The sequence below is a fragment of the Puma concolor genome, chromosome A2 (genome assembly GCF_028749965.1).
Source record: "Puma concolor isolate L17-30 chromosome A2, mPumCon1.1.hap2, whole genome shotgun sequence".
Taxonomy (NCBI): Eukaryota; Metazoa; Chordata; class Mammalia; order Carnivora; family Felidae; genus Puma; species Puma concolor.
The window spans coordinates 132,149,477-132,169,548 of record NC_141668.1 but is presented as its reverse complement, the minus strand read 5'-3'; the positions used below and the strand labels follow the sequence as shown (position 1 = coordinate 132,169,548).

Below are 20,072 nucleotides of genomic sequence, written 5' to 3'. Positions count from 1 at the left end.
ATCAATAAGCATCTGGAAAACACAACTAGATGAAAAATGGAATTTTCCAAGAAAGGCAGGAAAGTAGGAAATAAATTTAACTCCAAGCAAAGAGAATTATTGTTGGCTACAGTGAGAGTGTCCTCAGCAGGGGTCAGTGGACCGTCTGGAGGCACGCGCCTCCCCACCTTCTCAGTCAGGTCAGAGTGAAAGAAAAAGAATTGAACTAGAAGGGGTGGGAGTTCTAGTCCCTGAGATGTGGCAAGATTGGCTGTTTCCACTAGATGTTTCTCGGAGCACTAACCTCTCAGTATCAGTGTCTCCAGCTAATAAATGGGAATAACCATTCCTCCCCGACTCCCATCAACATCTCTGATTTGCTGAAGGGCTTCAAAGTACAAAAAGACATATTATATCCTTATATGTAAAGCAGTCATTAATAACACATGGTTCTCATATTTCATCCCAACAGGGATGGGGAAAAATCAAGGACACAATTAGGAATGAGTTTTTTAGTGCTGAAAGAGGGAAGGTCCAAAAATCAACACATAATCACAGAATAACAACACAGGGGAACCAAGGCATGTCCTCAAATGAATTAAAATTGGCACCAAAGCTAGTTGTTAAATACTAAGGACTATTCGCAAATGTTTAGGACATTCACAGACTGGAATCCTCAGAGTTACTGACAGGTTAAATATGTTGTCGTGAGTAGAGGTGTCAGTAGGGGCATACTCTGGGGAATAATACCTTGAAATAAATAATCTACAAGTAGTGCTATGTGGTTTTCTGACAGAAAATGTGACTGAGGAAACTACAAAAAGATGTTTCAACAGAAGTAAGTGAATAATGGCAGGTGAGGTTTATTATTATTATTATTATTAGGTACTTACTATGTGCTTTTTTACCTCCTTGTGCCATTTCATTCTCAGGGCCTCATGATACAATCAGTATCAAGATTCTCCCCATCTTAAGGATGAATAAGCAGGTACAGAGAAGTTAGGCAACCTGCCCGACCCCGTAAGCGGCAGACACGGGATACAAACCCAGGCAGTGTGACCGCTCTACACCGTCACCCACATCCTCGCCAGTCAACTGATGAGGCCAAGGGGTAGCATCTAACACCACTTTAGTAAAAGCTGCCAACATCCAAGGGCTTTACTAAGTGCCAAGCACCACCAGGAACCGTACACAAGCTCATCAAAACCTTGCTCAACCTTAGGGAGGTAGGCACTGCAATTATCTCAGTCTTACAGATGAGGAAACAGGGAGGCAGAGGCATCAGAGATAGGAAAGAACTTCCTGACCACTAAGGACAGTGTTTCATTATCACACCTCTCCAGGCCTCCTCAAAAGAGCCCCTTGTGCTAATTACTCCCTTGTGAAAGGTCAATACCACAGCAAAGCCATATATTTGTTTATGTGCTGTATATATATCTCTGATTTATGTATAAAAAGAGTGGGATTTTTTTTTTTACCCCACCAAGGATCACTTTTTGCCTCCATTGAGAACGTGGCCTACAGCTTAAAGGATCCTTATACAAGCAGTCAGTTGTGATTCAGGAAAGTGGTTCATTTATTAACTTCTCATTCATTCATTTATTCATTCAATACTTCAGTATTTACTGAGGGAAAGGAACCAGACACAATACAGTATGGTACTGTGTTATTCCATTTATACGACATTCAATAAAAGACAGAACAAATCTATGGTGATAGAAATGTGAACAGTGGTTGGTTCTAGAAGAAAAAGACTGAATGCAAGGGCCCAGAGGAACTTTCTAAAGATGCAAATCTTTTTATCTTGATCTGGGTCATGGTTACACGTCTGCATACCTTTGTCAAAACTTATCAAACTGCATACTTACGAAATCTACGTTTACTGAATTTAAATTATCTCCTAACAGAGTATTCAAGACAGTATTTCCCAGCATGTGCCAGCCTGGGTACTTTAAATTGGTCCCTGAAGGCTCTAACTTGCTGCAGGATACCAAAGCCCAACCCAATGTTCTGTTGTCATGCAGGGTCAGGGAAACAGATGGACCCCTTGATCTGACTTCACCAATGTTGTCTTGGAATCCCAGGTGGAGCTCTGATGACCCAACGTCATCATGGGGTGGAAAAAGGGATCTATGGACTTTCATGTGGAGACAGCTTCAAAATCAAGTGCTCTGAGATCTGTACAACGACTGCTAGGGAAGAGGTGATGAAAGTCCACAACATCACCGCAGGGAAGAAGCGAGGGGAAGCCTTTCCCGGAATATGAGAGCACTTATCCCTCTGGACGGGGGCCCACGTGCTGCCTTGTGACACTGCTTGTACTTGGCACCGCATGGTTATTGACAGCAGCTCTGTTCTTTCGCCTTCCACATGATTACGTCATTTTCTCAATTGGAACAGACATGGCCTATGGTCTGGGCTGTGTTTTTACACCCGGCTCAGTGACCAGGCATGACACCTTAAAATTAGATTCCCAGGACCACAGAACCAGGCACATCAAATTTTCTGAACCAAATACTGGGAAAAGTGTCTGAAAAAAGATGTTTGTGCTACTTTTGAGTATGAGGAACTGCCTAAGGGACACAATCTAGATGCCCGTCTCATGGAATTGCTAATACATTTTTAGAGGCACAACAGGAAAACTCCAAAGCTGGCCCTTCCAGAAAATTCAAGACATCTAGTCATTGCAAGAATAAAGCAGCCTTAAAATCCTTATTCTGTCTAAAACACTATATTAACCTCGAAAAGGGGGATAAACTTGATAGACTTTGCTTTTGAAGAAAATGGAAATATGCTCAACTAAATAAACCAGGGTTTTTGGAAATTTTCTTCATAAGAGTTGGCCAGAGAAAGAACTAACAGATCTAAGCTTATATGTGTTGAGAACCTACCATGTATCAGGTATTCTGCTAAGCAGGGTATAAACATTATCTTGCTCACTCTTTCCAACCACTCCGGAGGTAGGTGCTATCATCATACCAATGTTTGCAGAAATTAAAAGCTGCAAACCCAGAGAGGGGGTGGCCAGGCTGGTATTTGAATGGGGGCACACATCCATGTAAGGACGCACCACAGCCTGCTGCCCCTGAGGGTCTGTGAAGGATTTAGGTAGGAACTAAGTTTCAGCAGGTCACCAAGAGAAGAGCAGGCCACTTGGACGTGCGCTGGGCCAGCCTCTGGGTTACACGTAGCTGAGCGCGGCTCTACCAACTTGGACCTGAGAGCTGACACCCGATGTCAGAACGCTGGGTGGGGACGGCCAGCACGGCAGCCGTTTCAGGTTGGAGGGTTAGAGGTCCAACATACACCACTTTCACCTGGGACGTCCACTTCCTGGACGTCTTACCTGGACTGTCTGCACCGTGTAGATTTTCTTCAGGTTCGAGGCACACTCAGCTGCTGTGGCACCAGGGAGGGATCTGAGCGAACAAAAGCAAAAGAGCAAAGAAACAAGAGAAAACAAGTAGTCAATGTTCCTGAAAGAAGTCTGCAGGTCTTTGCACAAATTAGGTCTGAAACCACAGAATCAGGCATTTTCTGGGATGTTCTTTAGAATTCAAGATGTGAAATTCCTACTTTGTGAAGTCATGTGTTTGCCTCTCCTAAATGTAAGCATGTTTATTCTGTGGAAATTTAATTAAAAACAATTTTTTTTAAAAGAAATGGATTTAAAAAAATATTGGAAACTTCAAAAAAAACCACATTTTAAAAAGCACTAAAATCGCCTTGTCACAACCAAACCTTTTGCTAGGACTGTGAAAAAGAAACGATGCCTACTGTGCAGGTAGGTGATAGGTAAATTGCAGGATCATTGCCGGGATACAGGTTTGAAAAACTTGTCAGTTCCCGGTGGTAAATATTCACAAACTCTTTAAGAAACAGAGCAACCTTTTGGCAACTTTAAGAAAACACCATCACTAAAAGTCAACTGTAGTTTCACCTGAAATTTGCATACATTTCCAAAACACTTCCTTTTAGAAAAATTCTTTCAGTTACTTTCTCGGGCTGATTTAATTAGCTCTGGGGAACTCTGCGGTCAGAATACATTAATCTTTAGTTTGCCATATGTTCCACTAGATGGCAACATACTACAGGTTTATTCACCAGAAAAATCCGGCACCATTTCCTGGGACTGGGGGCAACATGACTCCGTCTCATCAATCCTTAGAAGCTAAGACTCTCAGTTCCTGCCACCTTTTCTTTCTCCCTACACTGAATTACCAGTTCTTGCTCAAGACCGTTGGGATTCAGGTATTTCAGGCCGAAGATGAAAACTCACCCCTCAAGTAAAGCTTGAAAGCCCCATGTCTGGTTGTGAGGTGAGAAATGGGGTTTGCTGAGAGGAGAACATGCTGGCTCATGGTTGACCCACTAGGATCAGGCATCTGTAAAAAATGATCTTTACTGGCCACTTGCAGAGACACAGCTCCCGTGGAACCTGAAGGCATTGCGCTTTCTGGAGAGCTGTTAAACCATTGCACGCTTGAGATACACACAAAACTCACACAGCACAGAGGCAGAGAGGACAGCAAAGAAAGGATCATGCCCAGGTGTAGGGTGGGCATGAGGTATGAGTGGCAGGGTTCTACAGAGTATAATTCTGGAACTATGGGCCAGTAAATGCTCTCTGGTATCTAACTGGAATAGAAAAAAATAATTTCTGAATACAATTCCCTTGTTTGAAGGTCACTAAGGAAGAACAATTATGGACCAGTTTACGGACAAACAAAGGACCATGTTAAGTAGGTGAAATCTGATAAATAAATCTAACCCAAGTGTTTACGACTCTTTTCTAGTTGTTTATAAATATGCCGGACATTTTTTTAAAGCAATAACCAACATGATTGCATTTTCTTGCCAGACCTGAAGGCTAAAATAACTATGTTGAAGAGTGTGGTGAACAGTGAGGTATTCAATCAACACCTAACTCTGACAGTGACTGGGCCCCAGATCAATCAATCCATCAGCCCACAGAGACTGCCTTGACTTGGACAAATACTAATTTACTATTTAATGCAGGTTGTTCTGCTGCTTTTGGCTTAAATTATAAAAAGATTGAACAAAAAAAAACCGAGACAGACTTTGAACCTTTTCTGAATAGATTTTCACATGAGAAAATCTATTACTTTTTATGGAAACCTACTGGCATTTATTCCAATGTCTATTTCTTTCCACTTGAAAAGTTTAGCTGACCTCTCCACCAAATATGCCCAGCAGGATATATCCCTGGATTACCCAAAGCACATAGGAGAGTATATACAGAGCTCCTTCCCTAACAGGGTGGGAGACAGGTTAGGATTCAAAGGAAGGAAATGTACTTTGTCTTTCCTTCTTTTTAAAAATGGTATGTTTCAAATTTTTACTATTTCTTAAATCACACTTCAATTTTTTAACTGTGCAGAAGGAGTATAACTGGAAAGCTCACCTCAGACATTAGGTCAACTTAATACAATGTGAAGGTAATACTGTTTACCTGGAAAAAGTCACTGAGGAATATTTCCTTTATATGCCTCTTTTTATTTTTTTTTTAATTTTTTTTTTCTCAACGTTTTATTTATTTTTGGGACAGAGACAGACAGAGCATGAACGGGGGAGGGGCAGAGAGAGAGGGAGACACAGAATCGGAAACAGGCTCCAGGCTCTGAGCCATCAGCCCAGAGCCCGACGTGGGGCTCGAACTCACGGACCGCGAGATCGTGACCTGGCTGAAGTCGGACGCGTAACCGACTGCGCCACCCAGGCGCCCCTATAATGCCTCTTTTTAAATGCCTCTGTATCCACACTGTGGTCTTTTAGTTGCATTCTAGTATAGGAGACAACCATACAAAATCATTCAGGGTCCCTCAGTTTCACTGTCTAAGTCTTATAAAGAAATCTAGTTTCCAGGGTCCAAAAAGGGCTCTTGAGTACAACAACAAGGCAACTCCATCTGGGTCAGATAATATTATCAGGAGCTAGTGTGTGAGGACACTCCTGCATGTGCCCCAACCATTCCCCCTGCACTGCATACCTGTCAGTGTGCAAACGATTCCCCTGCACTGCACTTCTGCTAGTGTTCTAAACATTCCCCCAGCAACTGACTCCTACCAGTGTGCTAACCATCCTCCCTGCACTGCACTCCTGCCAGTTTGCTAACGATTCCCCTGCAGTACACTCCTGCCAGTGTGCTAATAATTCTCCAGCACTGCATTCCTGCTAGTGTGCTAACCATTGCCTTTGCATGGCACTCGTGCCAGTGTGCCAACCCTACCCTCTGCACTGCACTCCTGATGGTGTGCTGCACTCCTTCCAGTGTGCTAACCCTTCCCCTACTCTGCACTCCTGCTGCTGTGCCAACCCTTCCCCCTGCACTGCCCTCCAGCCACTGTGCCAACCTTTTGCCCTGCACTACACTCCTGCAGACGCACCAACCATTCCCCTGCATTGCACTCCTGCCAGGGTGCTAACAATTTCCCTGCAACGAACTCCTGCCAGTGCGCCAACCATTCCACCTGCACTACACACCCACCCCTGCGCCCACCCTCCCCCACTGCTGCCCCCCTGCCCCGTACGCCCACCCTTCCCCCTGCAAAGCACTTCTGCCCTCACTGCACTCCCACCCATGCGCTCACACTTCCGCCTGCACTGCACTCTCTCCCGTGCGCCAACCCTTCCCTCTTCACTGCAGTCCCACCAGGGCACCCACCCTCACCCTGCACTGCAATACCTCCGGTGCGCCAATCCTTCCCCCTGCACTGCATTCCTGCCAATGTGGTAACAATTCCCCGTCTCCCCTGCACTGCACTCCTCCTAGTGTTCCAGACATTCCCCCTGCACTGCACTCCTGCAGGTGCACCAACCATTCCACTTGCACTGCACTCCAGCCAGTGCGCCAACCCTTCTCCCTGCACTGCACTCCCGCCCGTGCGCCCACCATTCCCCTGCACTGCACTCCTGCTGGTCCTAACCATTCCACCTCCATCACAGCACTGAATCCCTGCCACCCAGCTTTGTGGGAAGAGTCTTTCCAGTAGAGCAAAGAAAGTTCTCACACAAACCAATAGGATCACCCTCAGTGATAGGTGTCTTCTGATTAACATTTCGTGATGCTGATGTACTGGCATTTTAAGGAAAAATATCAGCTTCGGTTTCCTAATTTCTTAATGGAGAAGGTTGGATTCTGTGATCTTCAAGGTTTCCTCTTGCTGCCGGAGTGTCTTCTGAATATCCAGGTTTCAAAGTAACGAAACAGTGTTGTCGGAATTCCTGACAGTAGACAGTGGTTGGCTTGGCCAGCGTAGGAAAGGTATTCTTCTGTGAGCCAAATCTGATTGCGACGGTCACTGAAAAACACCACTATGCCTAATCCTCACGCCTGACCTGGGACATCTTTAACAAGCAAAACCGCGTCATATCCACAGAATCAATTTTAAAAGGGTAATAAGCAAGCTGAGATTTTAAAATAATCTGCCTTGTAAACAGGTCAGCCTGTACTTGACTTGCCGGTTCAAAGTTGAACCAGAAGCTGCATCGTCTACTGTTACTGTTTCTTAAAGTAGCAATGCGGGTGGCTCGGGGCAGAGCTGCAGGCCTGGCAGCTGACCGCCCTGCACCCCTCCTCCCCGTGACTCTGAGAGAGACTTGTGCCGGCTGGAAGATAAATGTTTGCCCCGGAGGTAAATCAAAGACACACTATTACTTATCTCACATACACAGTATATTCTCGTATCTTTAACAAACCTTTGTATCTCATTCACGTTACAAACCCAAACCTCTCAACAGAACCCTCAGCAAACCCTCACTCTACAGACCAAAGAAGGCACTCATCTGGGCGTGATGTTGCATGCCCCCCCCCCCCCCCCCCGCCGAGGGGACACGTGGCAATATTTGGAGACATGTCCAACTGTCACAATTGAGGGGGATGCTACTGGCATCTAATAGGTAGAAGTCAGGGCAATTGTGGAGCCTCCCAGAGGGCACAGGACATCCACCTCTCCCCCAACGATGGATTATCTAGTCCAAAATGTCAACAGAGTCCATGCTGAGAACCCCTGTCAGAAACATGTAACAGAGTCTCAGAGGATTTATAATTTATTTAGTTGACAAAGATTCACTGCACATCTCTTTTAGCTGATGGGGACACAGTTGTGATCACTCTACACAAAGACCCGTCCTCATGAAGTTTACGTTCTCAAACTGGCACCCCTGCTTTCTGAACTCCCCAGATTCCTGAAGCCAAAGAAATTATGATCTCTTTTCTTTGCCAAGGAGGGATGAGGTGGGAGAGAAAGCCATGAGAGGAATATACTTGTCGACGATGACCCTTCCTAGAAGGACACACAGCCAGAGGGGTGGGAAATCACAGAACCAGGGACTCAGAACCTATTTTCACATTCTCTGAATTCTATGCCCCCTTTTCGAGGTATACAGCTGCAGCTGAGAACACAGGAGCGGAACAATAAATGCCCTCTGGATGGATCACATTAAGGAGTCTGAAGTGTTCACCAAGAGTGTTCCCTCTGATTTAATGATATTAATGTAATAACGGCCTCCTTTTATTGAGCACGTGTCATATGAGAGGGTCTGGCTTCTATTGTCTCCAATCCTTTAGTAACGCGGTCAGGTTGGTGTCATCATCCCCACTTTATTAATTAGGAAACTGAGGCTCAGTCTTTTTAAGTAGCAAATCTGGGTTCTTTCCCTGATCTGTCTAGCTCTCGTGCCCATGATCTTCCTCTTAAACAAGGATGGCTCCCAGTAAAAACCAGTCACTGCCGTCATGGGTGGTCACACATGGCCTCTTAACGGCAAATCCCTCTCTCATCTCTTTTTAGATGACCTACTCCCTTCTTGGACCCACCAGCTGCTCCGGACCGTCATCCCCCTGCCAACATCCATCTGGCCACACTGCAGGGAGGGGGCAGATGTGGAGACGCAGGGCTGGGATGGATGCTACCAGAATCCCTGGCAATAACGATATCCAAAAATGTGATATAAGGGACACAATTCAGTAAGAACACATGTACTGGTCATCATTTTCTGGGGCTGACATGAGGAGAAGATACTTTACGAAATAAGAAACACAGGCAGGAAAGCAGAGGGGCTAAGAGGATCATCTTTAGAATGAATGGACTTGAGTTCAAGTCCCAGCTCAGCCACCTTCCAGCTGGGTGATAAGCCTGACCCTCTCTGACCCTCACTTCCCGTTTCTGAGAAGATGGTTTCTATCACCCATTGCTTTGCCACTTAGATGACATGACCGAATTCTATTTAAAGCATTTACCCAGCATGTGGCATTTAGTATGCAATTGTGGCTAACATCACCATCATCATCATCACCATCAGGGGCAGAAAAACAGGAACCGATGAGCATGCAATTAGAACTGAGAGATACTGAGTACGTTTTCTAATCTGTGGGGCAGCCAGCAAGAATCCCAAGTCTGTGAGAGTTACACACACAGCTGAGAAACTCCTGTATTCCTTCTTCAGAAAAGAAAGCCCATCGGGTGCCAGTGTCTCCGGGATTAAGGCCAGAGCTACCCTGAGGGCTGTTTCCACTCCGAGTTGGCTAACTGAGAAGCTGTGATGGTTTAGGGCAGAAGCGAGAGGGGGTCCTTCGAGGTCTGCCAAGTAGGTGATTTGTGTAAAGACGTCAGGGGAACTATTAACGTTACTTACACCGCAAACTCGCAAATCCAGCTTTATATTACTCCTGTGTGTCTTCAACTGCATAACAGAATAACAGGAAATGCATCTTAAGACTCTTTATGTAAAATTTCTTTTCATTTGGGGAGTTAGGAGAAGGCAGGAAGCCCCATAAGTTTGGACCAACAGTTCTACCTAAATGGTTTACAGACACCTAAGCACCATTTACATGCAAAAAGCTAATGTGTTACTTACAAATCATCTTTATCGATTCATTAAAGCAGGTCCCTGAGAATTTCACAAGACAGAACCCTTCCAGTTCAATTTAAGTCTGAAATGCTCCAAGGCGTTTTATCCTCTCTCTTATTCCAGAAATACTTACTGAGCCCCCAATACTTGAAAAGGCCATGTATCACGTGTTATGTGCATGCATTATCCCATTTCACCCTCATTAAAACATCATGAGGTAAACAGTGGTTGCAAACCCACTCTGCAGAAAAGCAAACTAAGTTTGAGAGTGGTGACTTGGCCAAAGCCACACAGTTGGCTAGTGGCAGAGCTGGGACTTGAACCATGGATGGCTGGCAACCTCGCTCTTTCCCACGAGCCTGAAGTGATCACGTACTACCTGACCCATCCTCTGCTTGGTGGCATGAATACAACTCTGCACCAAGCAGTCTCAACCCTCCTGTAACTTGCAATCCTCAGTTTACTTCCCTGCAATACAAATGCACCTTCTCCATTCAACCCCACCCTTAAAGATACAGTTGCTACAGGTAAGGCTCATGAATAATTCATGGAGACAGAAGCCCTTCCGAATACTCCAGGCAAAGATCTTTGCCCCTTACCTGGCTAGCTCTTAGCAGGCCACAGCACCACTTACCAGGGACCTGGACACCTGGAGATGCTTCTTAGAAAGAAAAGATGCCGGAAAGGTTTCCCCAAGTCCTGCCTGCATCCTTGCCAAAGCGTGGTCACTTAACTGGCGGTGTTGCTTGGGAGCTTGTTAGAATGACAGCATCTCCAGGCCCATTAGACACCTGCTGAGTCCTATGGGATTTGTATATATATCGAAGTTTGAGATGTGCTGGCCTGTGTCATCTAAATTAAGTCACCGTAAGAAATGCTAACAACTTGGGAAGTAAAAGCTAATGAACTACAGATAGCATCATCAAAAACACATAAAATCCTTCTTCTCACAGATGCATTTTTTGTCGTCACCCAAAGAGATGATCAAGATGAGGCTGTCGTTAAATGTGAAGGACAATCCAACACAAGCTCTTAAATCTGGATTTGAGGCAAGGCTCTCTTCTTTGCAAATTCTGAAGCAGGGAGTCCTTGGCTTCATTTTTTCCCCATGAAACAGGAGCTCGGCTTCTTCGTTTGTGAAATTAAGTGGGAGGACCAGATTGCCTCTCAAGTCCTACCTAGCTTCCTTATTTCGGGATAGGAGATGTGGAAGAATTGTGTCCCGTTCATTGTTCATGTTCACAAGGAAGTGGTGTTCAACAGGGCTAGGGACACCAGTGCTTGGGGTCACACACAGTCCTGAGTTCAAATCCTGTTTCCATTTTGTACTGGCTGGGTAACCTTAGTCAAGGTGCTTCTCTGGGCCTCAACTTTCTCATCTGTAAAATGTTGCTGACACATCCTACTGCAACATTGTGAGAACCTTGTGGGTAATTACGTACGGCACCCAGGGCAGCACCTAGCCCAACAGAGTACACAGGAATTAATACTGACAAGCTAGAGTGGAAAAAGATGTGAAATTTTGCAAACGGTACAATATATCCACATAACGTATGCACACACCCAATGTCCAAGCACATGATAAATGGTTGGTGAAAGAAATGAATACTGACAATATTCCACCTTGTATGAGTGACCACTTCATTTGAGCCAAGGGAACAACCTTAGAGAGGGAGAGTTGAAAGCCAGGGATAGGTCTCATAAAGCCAGTCTTGTTGAATTTACTGACATCCGGCTCAGCAGTCAGAGGGAAACTCTTGACAGGCTCAGTTCTGTGATGAAGAGCACCCCTCCTAAATCGTTTCACTCCATTAAAGCTGATTTCAACTTAATCACTTTTATTTTTTTTTATTTTTTTCAACTTTTTTTACATTTATTTTTGAGACAGAGAGAGACAGAGCATGAACAGGGGAGGGGCAGAGAGAGAGGGAGACACAGAATCCGAAACAGGCTCCAGGCTTCGAGCTGTCAGCACAGAGCCCGACGCGGGGCTCGAACTCACGGACCGTGAGATCGTGACCTGAGCCGAAGTTGGACGCTTAACCGACCGAGCCACCCAGGAGCCCCTCGACTTAATCACTTTTAAACACACCTGTGGCTTGCGGCCACACCAGCTTCCTGTTTGACAGTCACATACAAAAATGGTCCAGGGCCTATCAGGAACATTTAATAACGTGTCTATTGAAACACGCTTCATAGTCTAAATGCTTTATTTTTGCACGTTTATTTTTATTTTTCCAGGCTTCCATCTATTTTCATTCCTGGCCTCTAAGCTCCTGGACACTAGCAACTGGAACTCTTTCCCTCTTGGCATATAACGAATCCCTGAGCACAGAGAGGTTGCGTGGGAGAGAAGTGTGACAGTGTCAGAGGTGACAGGAGCACTAGGGCCAGGTTTTGGACTGTCACCATGCCAGACCACTGACGTCCTGCGAGCTGTCTCAGGTTTGGAAATAAGGAAATGGCATGTGTAATAATAAAAGAAGGAAAATACACTTTTTAAGCAGCTAGTGCCCGGGAAGGGCTTATAACTTTCCTGGGTGAGAATGTTTAGGGCCTTCAGGCCTACCTGTGGGAAGGAACCAATGACCCAAAGACTGAGGTCGTGAGCCCCTCCTTCAGAGCCTTTCCCCACCTGAGCTCCCTGGAGACCCTTTGCCCCTTCCAGAAAATAAAATCCTGGGACAATAAGAGAGACTGTGGATTCAGAAAGGCAAAAATGAAAACAGGAAAGGAAAAGTCGAGATGCCAGCCACTCTGGCCCTGTCAGCTATGGCCTTCCACGCAGTCTTCTACCTTCGCCTGGTCCCAAAAGGCCACTCTATGAACAAGGATGGTATTGAGATCCTCTCCAACAAGCATGGCCTTGTCCCCATATCAGATTTGTTATTATGGAGCCCACCGTTGGAATGCATGTGAAAGCACCACACCGTGAAAGGGGGCTCCCTCTGGTACCTCCTGGAACTCTCTACTGATGCTAAGGAAGCACGTGGTACAAAAGACGTCCCTTTCGGGAGGCCCAGAACCATGCTGTCATTGTGCATGTACTATTAACGGTGAGGACAGGGATGGGCAAATGATATGCTCAGTTAGCCTCATCCATAAACAGAGCAGTAATTCTTCACGTGTGATGGGTAAGGCATTTGTCACAAATGTGCATTCCATCTCCGGGGTCTGAAAGAGCAGGTCCTGGGCGGGGTTGGGAGCCTGTATTCTAAGAGGCACAGCCAGGTGGTTCAGATGTAAGTGGAGAGGGATGACAGTGTGAAAAACACTGGTTGGGTGGAGGGAAACCCCGTTGGGGTGGGTTGGTGGGAGGCTCACGTGATTGGCCTACCTCTGTGACTAAAGACACAAGCACACAAATACTCCCTAAGCACCTACTATGTGCACTGTCATATCCACTCCTAGGGAGCCAGACATGGGGCAGTCCAAGTCTCATGGTCAAGAAGAAGGGACCGAGAAGCAATCAATAATTCTTAATATAAATAGTGGCCTGTAAAAAATGCTGCAGGTGCACAAAGGAGGTGGTGGGATGAATCCTGCCTAGGCCAAGGGCTAGTTAAGGACAATTACAGAGTTGGCATCTTTGCAAGGCCTTGAAGGATGCATGGCAGCCTTTTAGGTAGACAAAGGGGAGAGAGGCATCCCAACCTGAAGGAACATCATGAGACAAAGATCAGAGGTTGTCAAGTCCACGGTTACCAGAGAGACAACACGTTGGGTCCAGGGAGACGCATAGAGAGTGGTGTCTCGGAGTTGGGGAGATACAGGGGATGACGCTAAAAACAAGGTGGGTTTCACGTTAAAAACAGCAATGTAGACATTTATAACCTGCGACCTACAGGTTTTAGGTTTTGTTTTTGTTTTTAACCTGCGGAATGCTTTCTTCAAATTAGAGTGGCCAGTTTCTAAAATAAACCACCACCAACAAAACCAATCAGAGCTGCTCTAGTCAACGGAGGGTGGCGATCCAGAATCCCACCTGCTGGGAGCACACAAGCCCACAACAGAGGCACCCTGAGGTGGTGACAGATGGAGTCACAATCCACTGCTGTGGCACAGGTGAAAAGGTAGGGGTTTGGAGTGGCAAGACCAGGTACAGTGTAGAAGGCTAAGCCTCGAAGCCCAGGTAGGGGGGTGCTGGGAGAAGGGAAGAGCTTGGGGGCAGGCAGGCTAGCATGTGCCTGGGGCTAGGGAACACCAGGCCCTGCAGAGGCATGGGCATGGAGGGGAGGGGCCGGATTAGACTTCCAACAGGGGACCAGCCATTGGAAGCACAGAACTGGATGGAGGAGGAGTCAAGGAACAAACGGAAATTCCGACTCTGAAAAATGTGTCAGATGGCGGTATTGCTAAGCAGCATGTGGTAGACTGGGTGTCCAGAACTCAGGAGAGAGGTCAGGGCTAGGGAGGCAGATGTAGAGATGGTCATCAGAATCCTATGAACCACCATGACAGAGAAGGGGAAGTCACCAGGGGTATAGTCCCACACCCCCGAACTGTTCAGGGTGGGGTGGCTGGTACCAGGTGCTGATCCAGGAGCTGAGGGCAGGATGATGCGGAAAGGACCCTGGGAAGCCGACATTCCAGGGAGAGGAGACCTGCAAACGCAGGCTCCTATGGAAAAAAAACAAAGGAGGGTCAGGGGCACGGGAAGTGTGTGTCAGGATGTGTGCGCCATTTTGCATCAGTGGTTAAGGAAGGCCCTGCTGAGAAGATGACATGTGAGCAGAGACCAAAAGGAGAGGAAAGCCCAGTCCTAGCAGGTGAGTGAGGGAAGGGCATTCCAGGCAGGAGGGGCTGCTGGTGGCAAAGGCCCATGCTTGGGATGATAGAGAAAGACCTAGAAGGGTAGGAGAAAGAGTGAGAGGGAGACGAGGGTGGGGGAGGGAGGGGGAAGGTATATTGGGTGGGGACAGGAAATGCTATAGCGTCTCAAAGGCTATTGTAAGTACTTTGGCTTTTGCTCTGAGTAAAAAGGAGAGCAGAGAAGGGAAAGGCCTTCACTTAGGTATTACAGGGACCACTTCAGCTGCTGGGATGGGAAGGGACTGTAGGGGGCCAGGGTAGAAGCAGGGAAAATAGTCAGCACGCTCCTGCAATGGCCCAGGTGAGAGAGGTGGTGTGGCTCAGGGTTTAGGATGCGGGTGGAGAGAATGCATTGGATTCTGGATACATTTGGATGGCAGAATCAACAGCATCTGCTGAGAGTGGATGTAGGGGAGGGAGAAGGAACAGGAGAAGAAAAGGAAGGGAGAGTCACAGAGGTCTCCAAGAGTCAGGGGCTGAGCACCTGGAAGGATGGACTCACCGTCAACTGCTCTTATCTGAGATGGGACACATGGAGGAAGACAAATTGGGGAGAGAAACTGGAGAGGTGGCTTGACTTGTGTCGAGTTCACATGTGTATCAGACGGAGACAGAGAGAAGGAGACGGATGCACACGTGTAAAACTGTGGGAATCACCAGCAAAGTGATGGAACTAAAAGCCTTGTGACTGAACGGCATCACTGGTGTGGTGTGGATGGGGATAAGAGGCCAGAGGACTGAGTCCCGTGGACAATACTCAGAGGAAAGGGGGTCACCACGAGATGAAAACAAAGCACTCAGAGAGAGACATGCAACCAAGAGTAGCCTCTAAGATCAAGACAGGATGCGGCTTTAAATACCCAGAAAAGGGGAGGAAAAGTCTCCATCCTATATCCCCAACCAAAATTATACCCCCATATGCTTGAATTCTTAGCCATACCATCTAATTTAAAACAACAACAACAACAACAACAACTAAGGACTTACTGGAAAGTACTATTGAAAATGCAACTAACTCTACTAAGGGACTCTCCCATTCATTCATGGGGGGAAATGAGTTCAGACAGGGTGCTCCATCCAGGGACTATTAGTGTGTGTGGTCGGGGGCGGGGGGCGGGGGGTGAGGTGGTAATTTTGGAGCTTCAGGTAACAGTGTTGTCAGCATTTATTAAACACTTATTCTATGCCAGGCACGCATGTGAGTATTTTATGCTCATCCAATAATCCCTAGAACAGCCCCCATGAGATATAGTCTATGATTATTCCCATTTTACAAACAATGAAACTGAGCGTTTAGAGTGACTAGATCACTTGTCCATGGCCACACAGTAGGCTGAAAGGGACAAGTGGGTAGTAGGTGCCAAAGGATAGTCTTATGTGGAAGGAGGCCTCTACGTGCTGTGGAACTCAATACTGATGCCCTCAGTGGCGTGAAGGGTGCTTTGGAAGGCTCTCCTGAGAACATCACTACTCTCTATAGAATCCTGTTTCCCTAGGGAGGAATGGTTACAAATGAACTTCTAGAACATAATGTGTTCACAACCCCACAGGGAAGGAGACCAACCTACAGAAACAGAAGGGACTCCCAGAGAAGGGAATACAGCTCAATAAAAGCCATGGGGTGAGTGGTCAGGCAAAATGAATTCAAATGAAGAATGCTGGAAGTAATTATACTTTCTAAGTTAATGTAATTATTTCTATTACAAATTTGGACACTATGGACACTATTTCATTTGACTGCTGGCTTTCAGAGATCAGAAATGCAGAAATACAGACTAGGAGAGCTCGAGTTTGTGTCTTCAATGAAGTTACTACATTCTTATCCTAAAAGATCCCAGATATTCTTAGAAAGTTATTTACTGTTTTGTAGTATTAAAATCTTGGACCATACTTAAAATGCTGTGCCTTTAAGTAGGCTAATTTGTGACCTGTTTAAAAAGAAACTCCCTCAAGCCTGTTTCCACCAGTCAAGAGTTTCCCCATTATAGACCAGAGATCCAGGTTTACCTTGAAAACATATACCAGGTAACAACATTAGCTACAACACACCTTTGAAAACAGACACATAATTTCATTCTGCTAAAGTTTGGCAAAATCACTCCTGTTATGAGGGTAAAAAGCTTTCTTAGCATCCCATAATGAAAGTGAAAATGTTTTAGATAACGAGACTCTTGAATCTACCCCACCCCCAACTTCTTTGGGTCCCCGGAAAAGGCAGTGGCTCTGAGTTTCAATTCTTACAGAGAGGTGCTATTTCCAACAAGAAGAAAGGAACGAACTTATGTCCCTTAAAAGGGTGATTATCACTTTTTAAAAATCTTGCAGGCATGTTATGGAAGGCTTTTAAAGATGTGACTTGGGTCTATTAAGTAAATTTCACAGAAAACAGCCATATACCTTCCTCCCTAACGCTTAACCAGAGAAACAGTGTCATCAAAATTTCCATAAGCTCTTGGGACAACCTTGAGGTGTCATCGTTGGGCACCCACTGGGTGACAGATGCCAAAAAGGGCTTCACATTAGTGAATTTATTCATTTGTCAAAAACTTCTCGTGCTCCTGCTGTATGCCAGGTACAGTTCTAGGTGCTGGGATACAGCAAAAGTCAAGGACAAAGTCCCTGCTCGTTGGCTTTTAACAGAGGAGAAAGTACCCAGGGACTGAGACAGACTGACAATAAAGTGATTCATGCAGAATACTATGTGGCAGCATTAAGCATTACAGAGCAAAATAAGCGAGAGCAGGGGAACACAGAATGACTGCAAGGTTTGGGGTGTGCTAATTTGGATACGGTGGTCAGGGAAGCATCTCTGAGGAGATGGCACCTAAGCCGTCCCCCGAGAGAGCCATAATTGTCCCCGCTTTACTGACTAGGTGAGGTATTGCTCACCGTTGAATTCCCAGCGCCTAGAAGGCGCGTGGCTGCACCGCAAGTGGTCAGGAAGGACCTGCCCAGGGTTTGAGCAAGAACGCAAAGCGGTGTCGGCGGCAGTTTCGGTGGGGCGCGGGGTGCAGGCCCCCGCTGGGCCGCGATCCGCGCCACCCCGGCACACTTCCCAGGGGGCCGGCCGGTCCGCTTTCCCGAGCGCTGTCACCGCGGAGGTCGGGTCCCGAGCTCCCCCGGAGCGCCGCGGGGGCAACCAGGACAGCGCCGCTCTCCCCACTTTACGGCGGGGACCCGACGACCCCCGACCGGGCCATCTCCCAGGGCCCGGCCAGGGCAGCCGCCCGCCGGCACGCTTCCTTTGCGGGGAAGAAAGGGGGGAAAGTGCTGCCGAAACTTTTGGGGCTGCGCCTGTGCCCTTCCGGGCGGAGCCGAGGCCGCCCAACACTCACTCGCCCCGGCCCAGCCCCGGGCTCCCGACCCGGCTCTGCGCGAGCCCTGGGGGCGCGGGCGGCCGCCGAGCGGGGCCGGGGGGCCGCGCCGAGACAAAGCGGAGGCGCGGGCCGGGCGGGCGCACGGCGGCGGCCGCGGGGCCGGGGCCGGACGCGGCGGGCCCCGCGCCCCCTCACCTGTCGAGCCAGAAGGTCCAGGGCGAGTGCAGCGGGACCTCTCCCGGCTCGGGCCGCAGCGCCGACAGCTGCTGCAGGCCGAGCGGCGGCGCGGCGGCGGCGGCGGCGGCGCGGGGCCCCGGCGGCTCCCGGGCCCGGGCGGGGGGCACGGCGGCCGGGGGCATCGCCATTTTCTCCGCCCCGCCTGCGAGGCCGGCGGACGCGCGGACCGCGGGGCGAGCGGCGGCTGAGTCACCCCGGCCCCCGCCCGCCCCGCCGCGGCCGCCCGGCCCCGCCCCGCGCGCCCCGCCCCGCCCCGGGCCCGCCGCCCGCCGGGGCCTGGGAGCCGCGCCGCCTGCCGCCGGGGGCACGGCACGACCCGGCCGCCAGACCGAAGCCGGCCGGCCCGCTGCGGGCTGCGGGGCCCATTTGGCACCGGCCTGCATCCCGCGACGGGGGCGGGGGGTTGGGGGGGGGGTGGGGAGACCGACGGCAGACCAGCCTGCGGGGGGGCAGAGCTGCGGCCGGGTATGGATTAGCGGGCTCTGGGGGTCGGGGAACAGAGGACCGGTCAAGGAGAGGGCTCACTCTGCAGCCAGACAGGGGGCCGGAGAGATGGATGGGCGGGCTCCGGAAAGATGGAGGGATGGACGGACAGACGGACCAGTGGATGGAGTTTCAGACGCACATGTAGGGAGGCGAAGAGGGGTGCGTAGAAATACCAGCAGTCTGAAGGATGGGTGGGAAAGCTGGCAGATGGTTGGAGGAGGATGGAGCGATGGAAGGGCAGATGGAAGCACAGTTGGATGTGACAGATAGATGGCAAGGGGAACCGCTGGCCAAGTGGATAAAGAAAGTGGAATGCCCAAGAGTGCAGGAAGAGAGGCCGGGCAGACACAAGGCAGGAACCTCTGACCTGGGCATGAGGTGGTGATAGGTCGGTTCTGTATTCTTCCTGGTGTGCATGTTTCCCAACTCAGCTAATTTTAAGGGAACAGAGCTCCCAGCTCAGCCTTTCTGGGGCCACCATATGTCTATAGTCAGGCACCAAGTCTGGCCCAAAGGCTGGCCAACTTCAAACAAAGGTTCTCAGAGTCAGTCTGAGTTCTCCAGATTGGCCCCAAAGCACCTTCAAAGAAGGAAACCAGGACCTCTCGAACACAGAACCCTCTGCTTTCTGAACCTCGGAAGACAGAGGATGTCACTGTGGCCATAAGATTCCTGGGTCCAAAGTAAGAGCGATGCTCCCAGCACAGCTCCTTGACCGGTTTCTGTCACTCTCTTTCAAAAGAAGAGCCAACTGGTATGGGCACGGATGCCCTCTCAAAGCTTGAATGTTGGTTAGGTCCCTCTCTGGCCTTTAACAGCCGTGGATGTAGATTTCCGTCTTCTCAGAGATTTTCTCCCTGGCCCAGCATATGTTCGTCTCTCGGCTTGAGCATTCAGTGGGATGAAAGAACTGTAAAACCAGATGGGTTCAGGGACTTCACAGGCATTGGAAATGCCTATTATGCATCCCAAGATAAGTGCTTTCCCTAAAAGGTATTTCAGTTCAGATAAAATGACAAGCTAAACAAGACCAACGCTTTGTGATCCCTACTTCAAACACAATTTGTATACAACATACGATGCTGAAAGCAGTGACATATTTATAAAATCCTTCCAACTCTGAGATCCTTGGGTTCCTTTTGGTTAGAGGCAGGGTTTTTTGTTTAATTTTTCCTTCCCCCCCCTTTTTTTTTCAAGAAAAGGTATATGTGGTATTGTTTAGGCTGTTCTGAGCATTTTACACTTATTAATTCATTTAATCCTCGTAACAATCCAATGAGGAAAGTTCTATTTTATGGATTTATCCATTTTATGGGTGAGGAATGCAGAAGTTAAATTAATCCCAAGGTCACACAGCTAGCAAGGGAT

At 48.1% G+C, this 20,072-nt stretch overlaps 1 protein-coding gene across 3 annotated transcripts in view; it reads right to left on the bottom strand.

The window, feature by feature from the left end:
- EIF4E3 (eukaryotic translation initiation factor 4E family member 3) overlaps nucleotides 1-18,419 on the bottom strand; it is a 227,380-nt gene extending 208,961 nt beyond the window's left edge. Inside the window, exons 1-2 of one of the 3 annotated variants that reach the window (XM_086697605.1) lie at nucleotides 18,177-18,419; nucleotides 3,326-3,398 (exon numbers count right to left, since the gene is read on the bottom strand). In XM_086697605.1, coding sequence (XP_086553731.1) covers nucleotides 3,326-3,398; nucleotides 18,177-18,346 — 243 coding nt within the window. In that variant the 5' untranslated portion in view covers nucleotides 18,347-18,419. The remainder of the gene's footprint in view (nucleotides 1-3,325; nucleotides 3,399-18,176) is intronic. The other 2 variants (XM_086697604.1, XM_086697606.1) reach the window with 2 other exon arrangements.
- Between the last annotated feature and the right edge of the window lie 1,653 nt (nucleotides 18,420-20,072).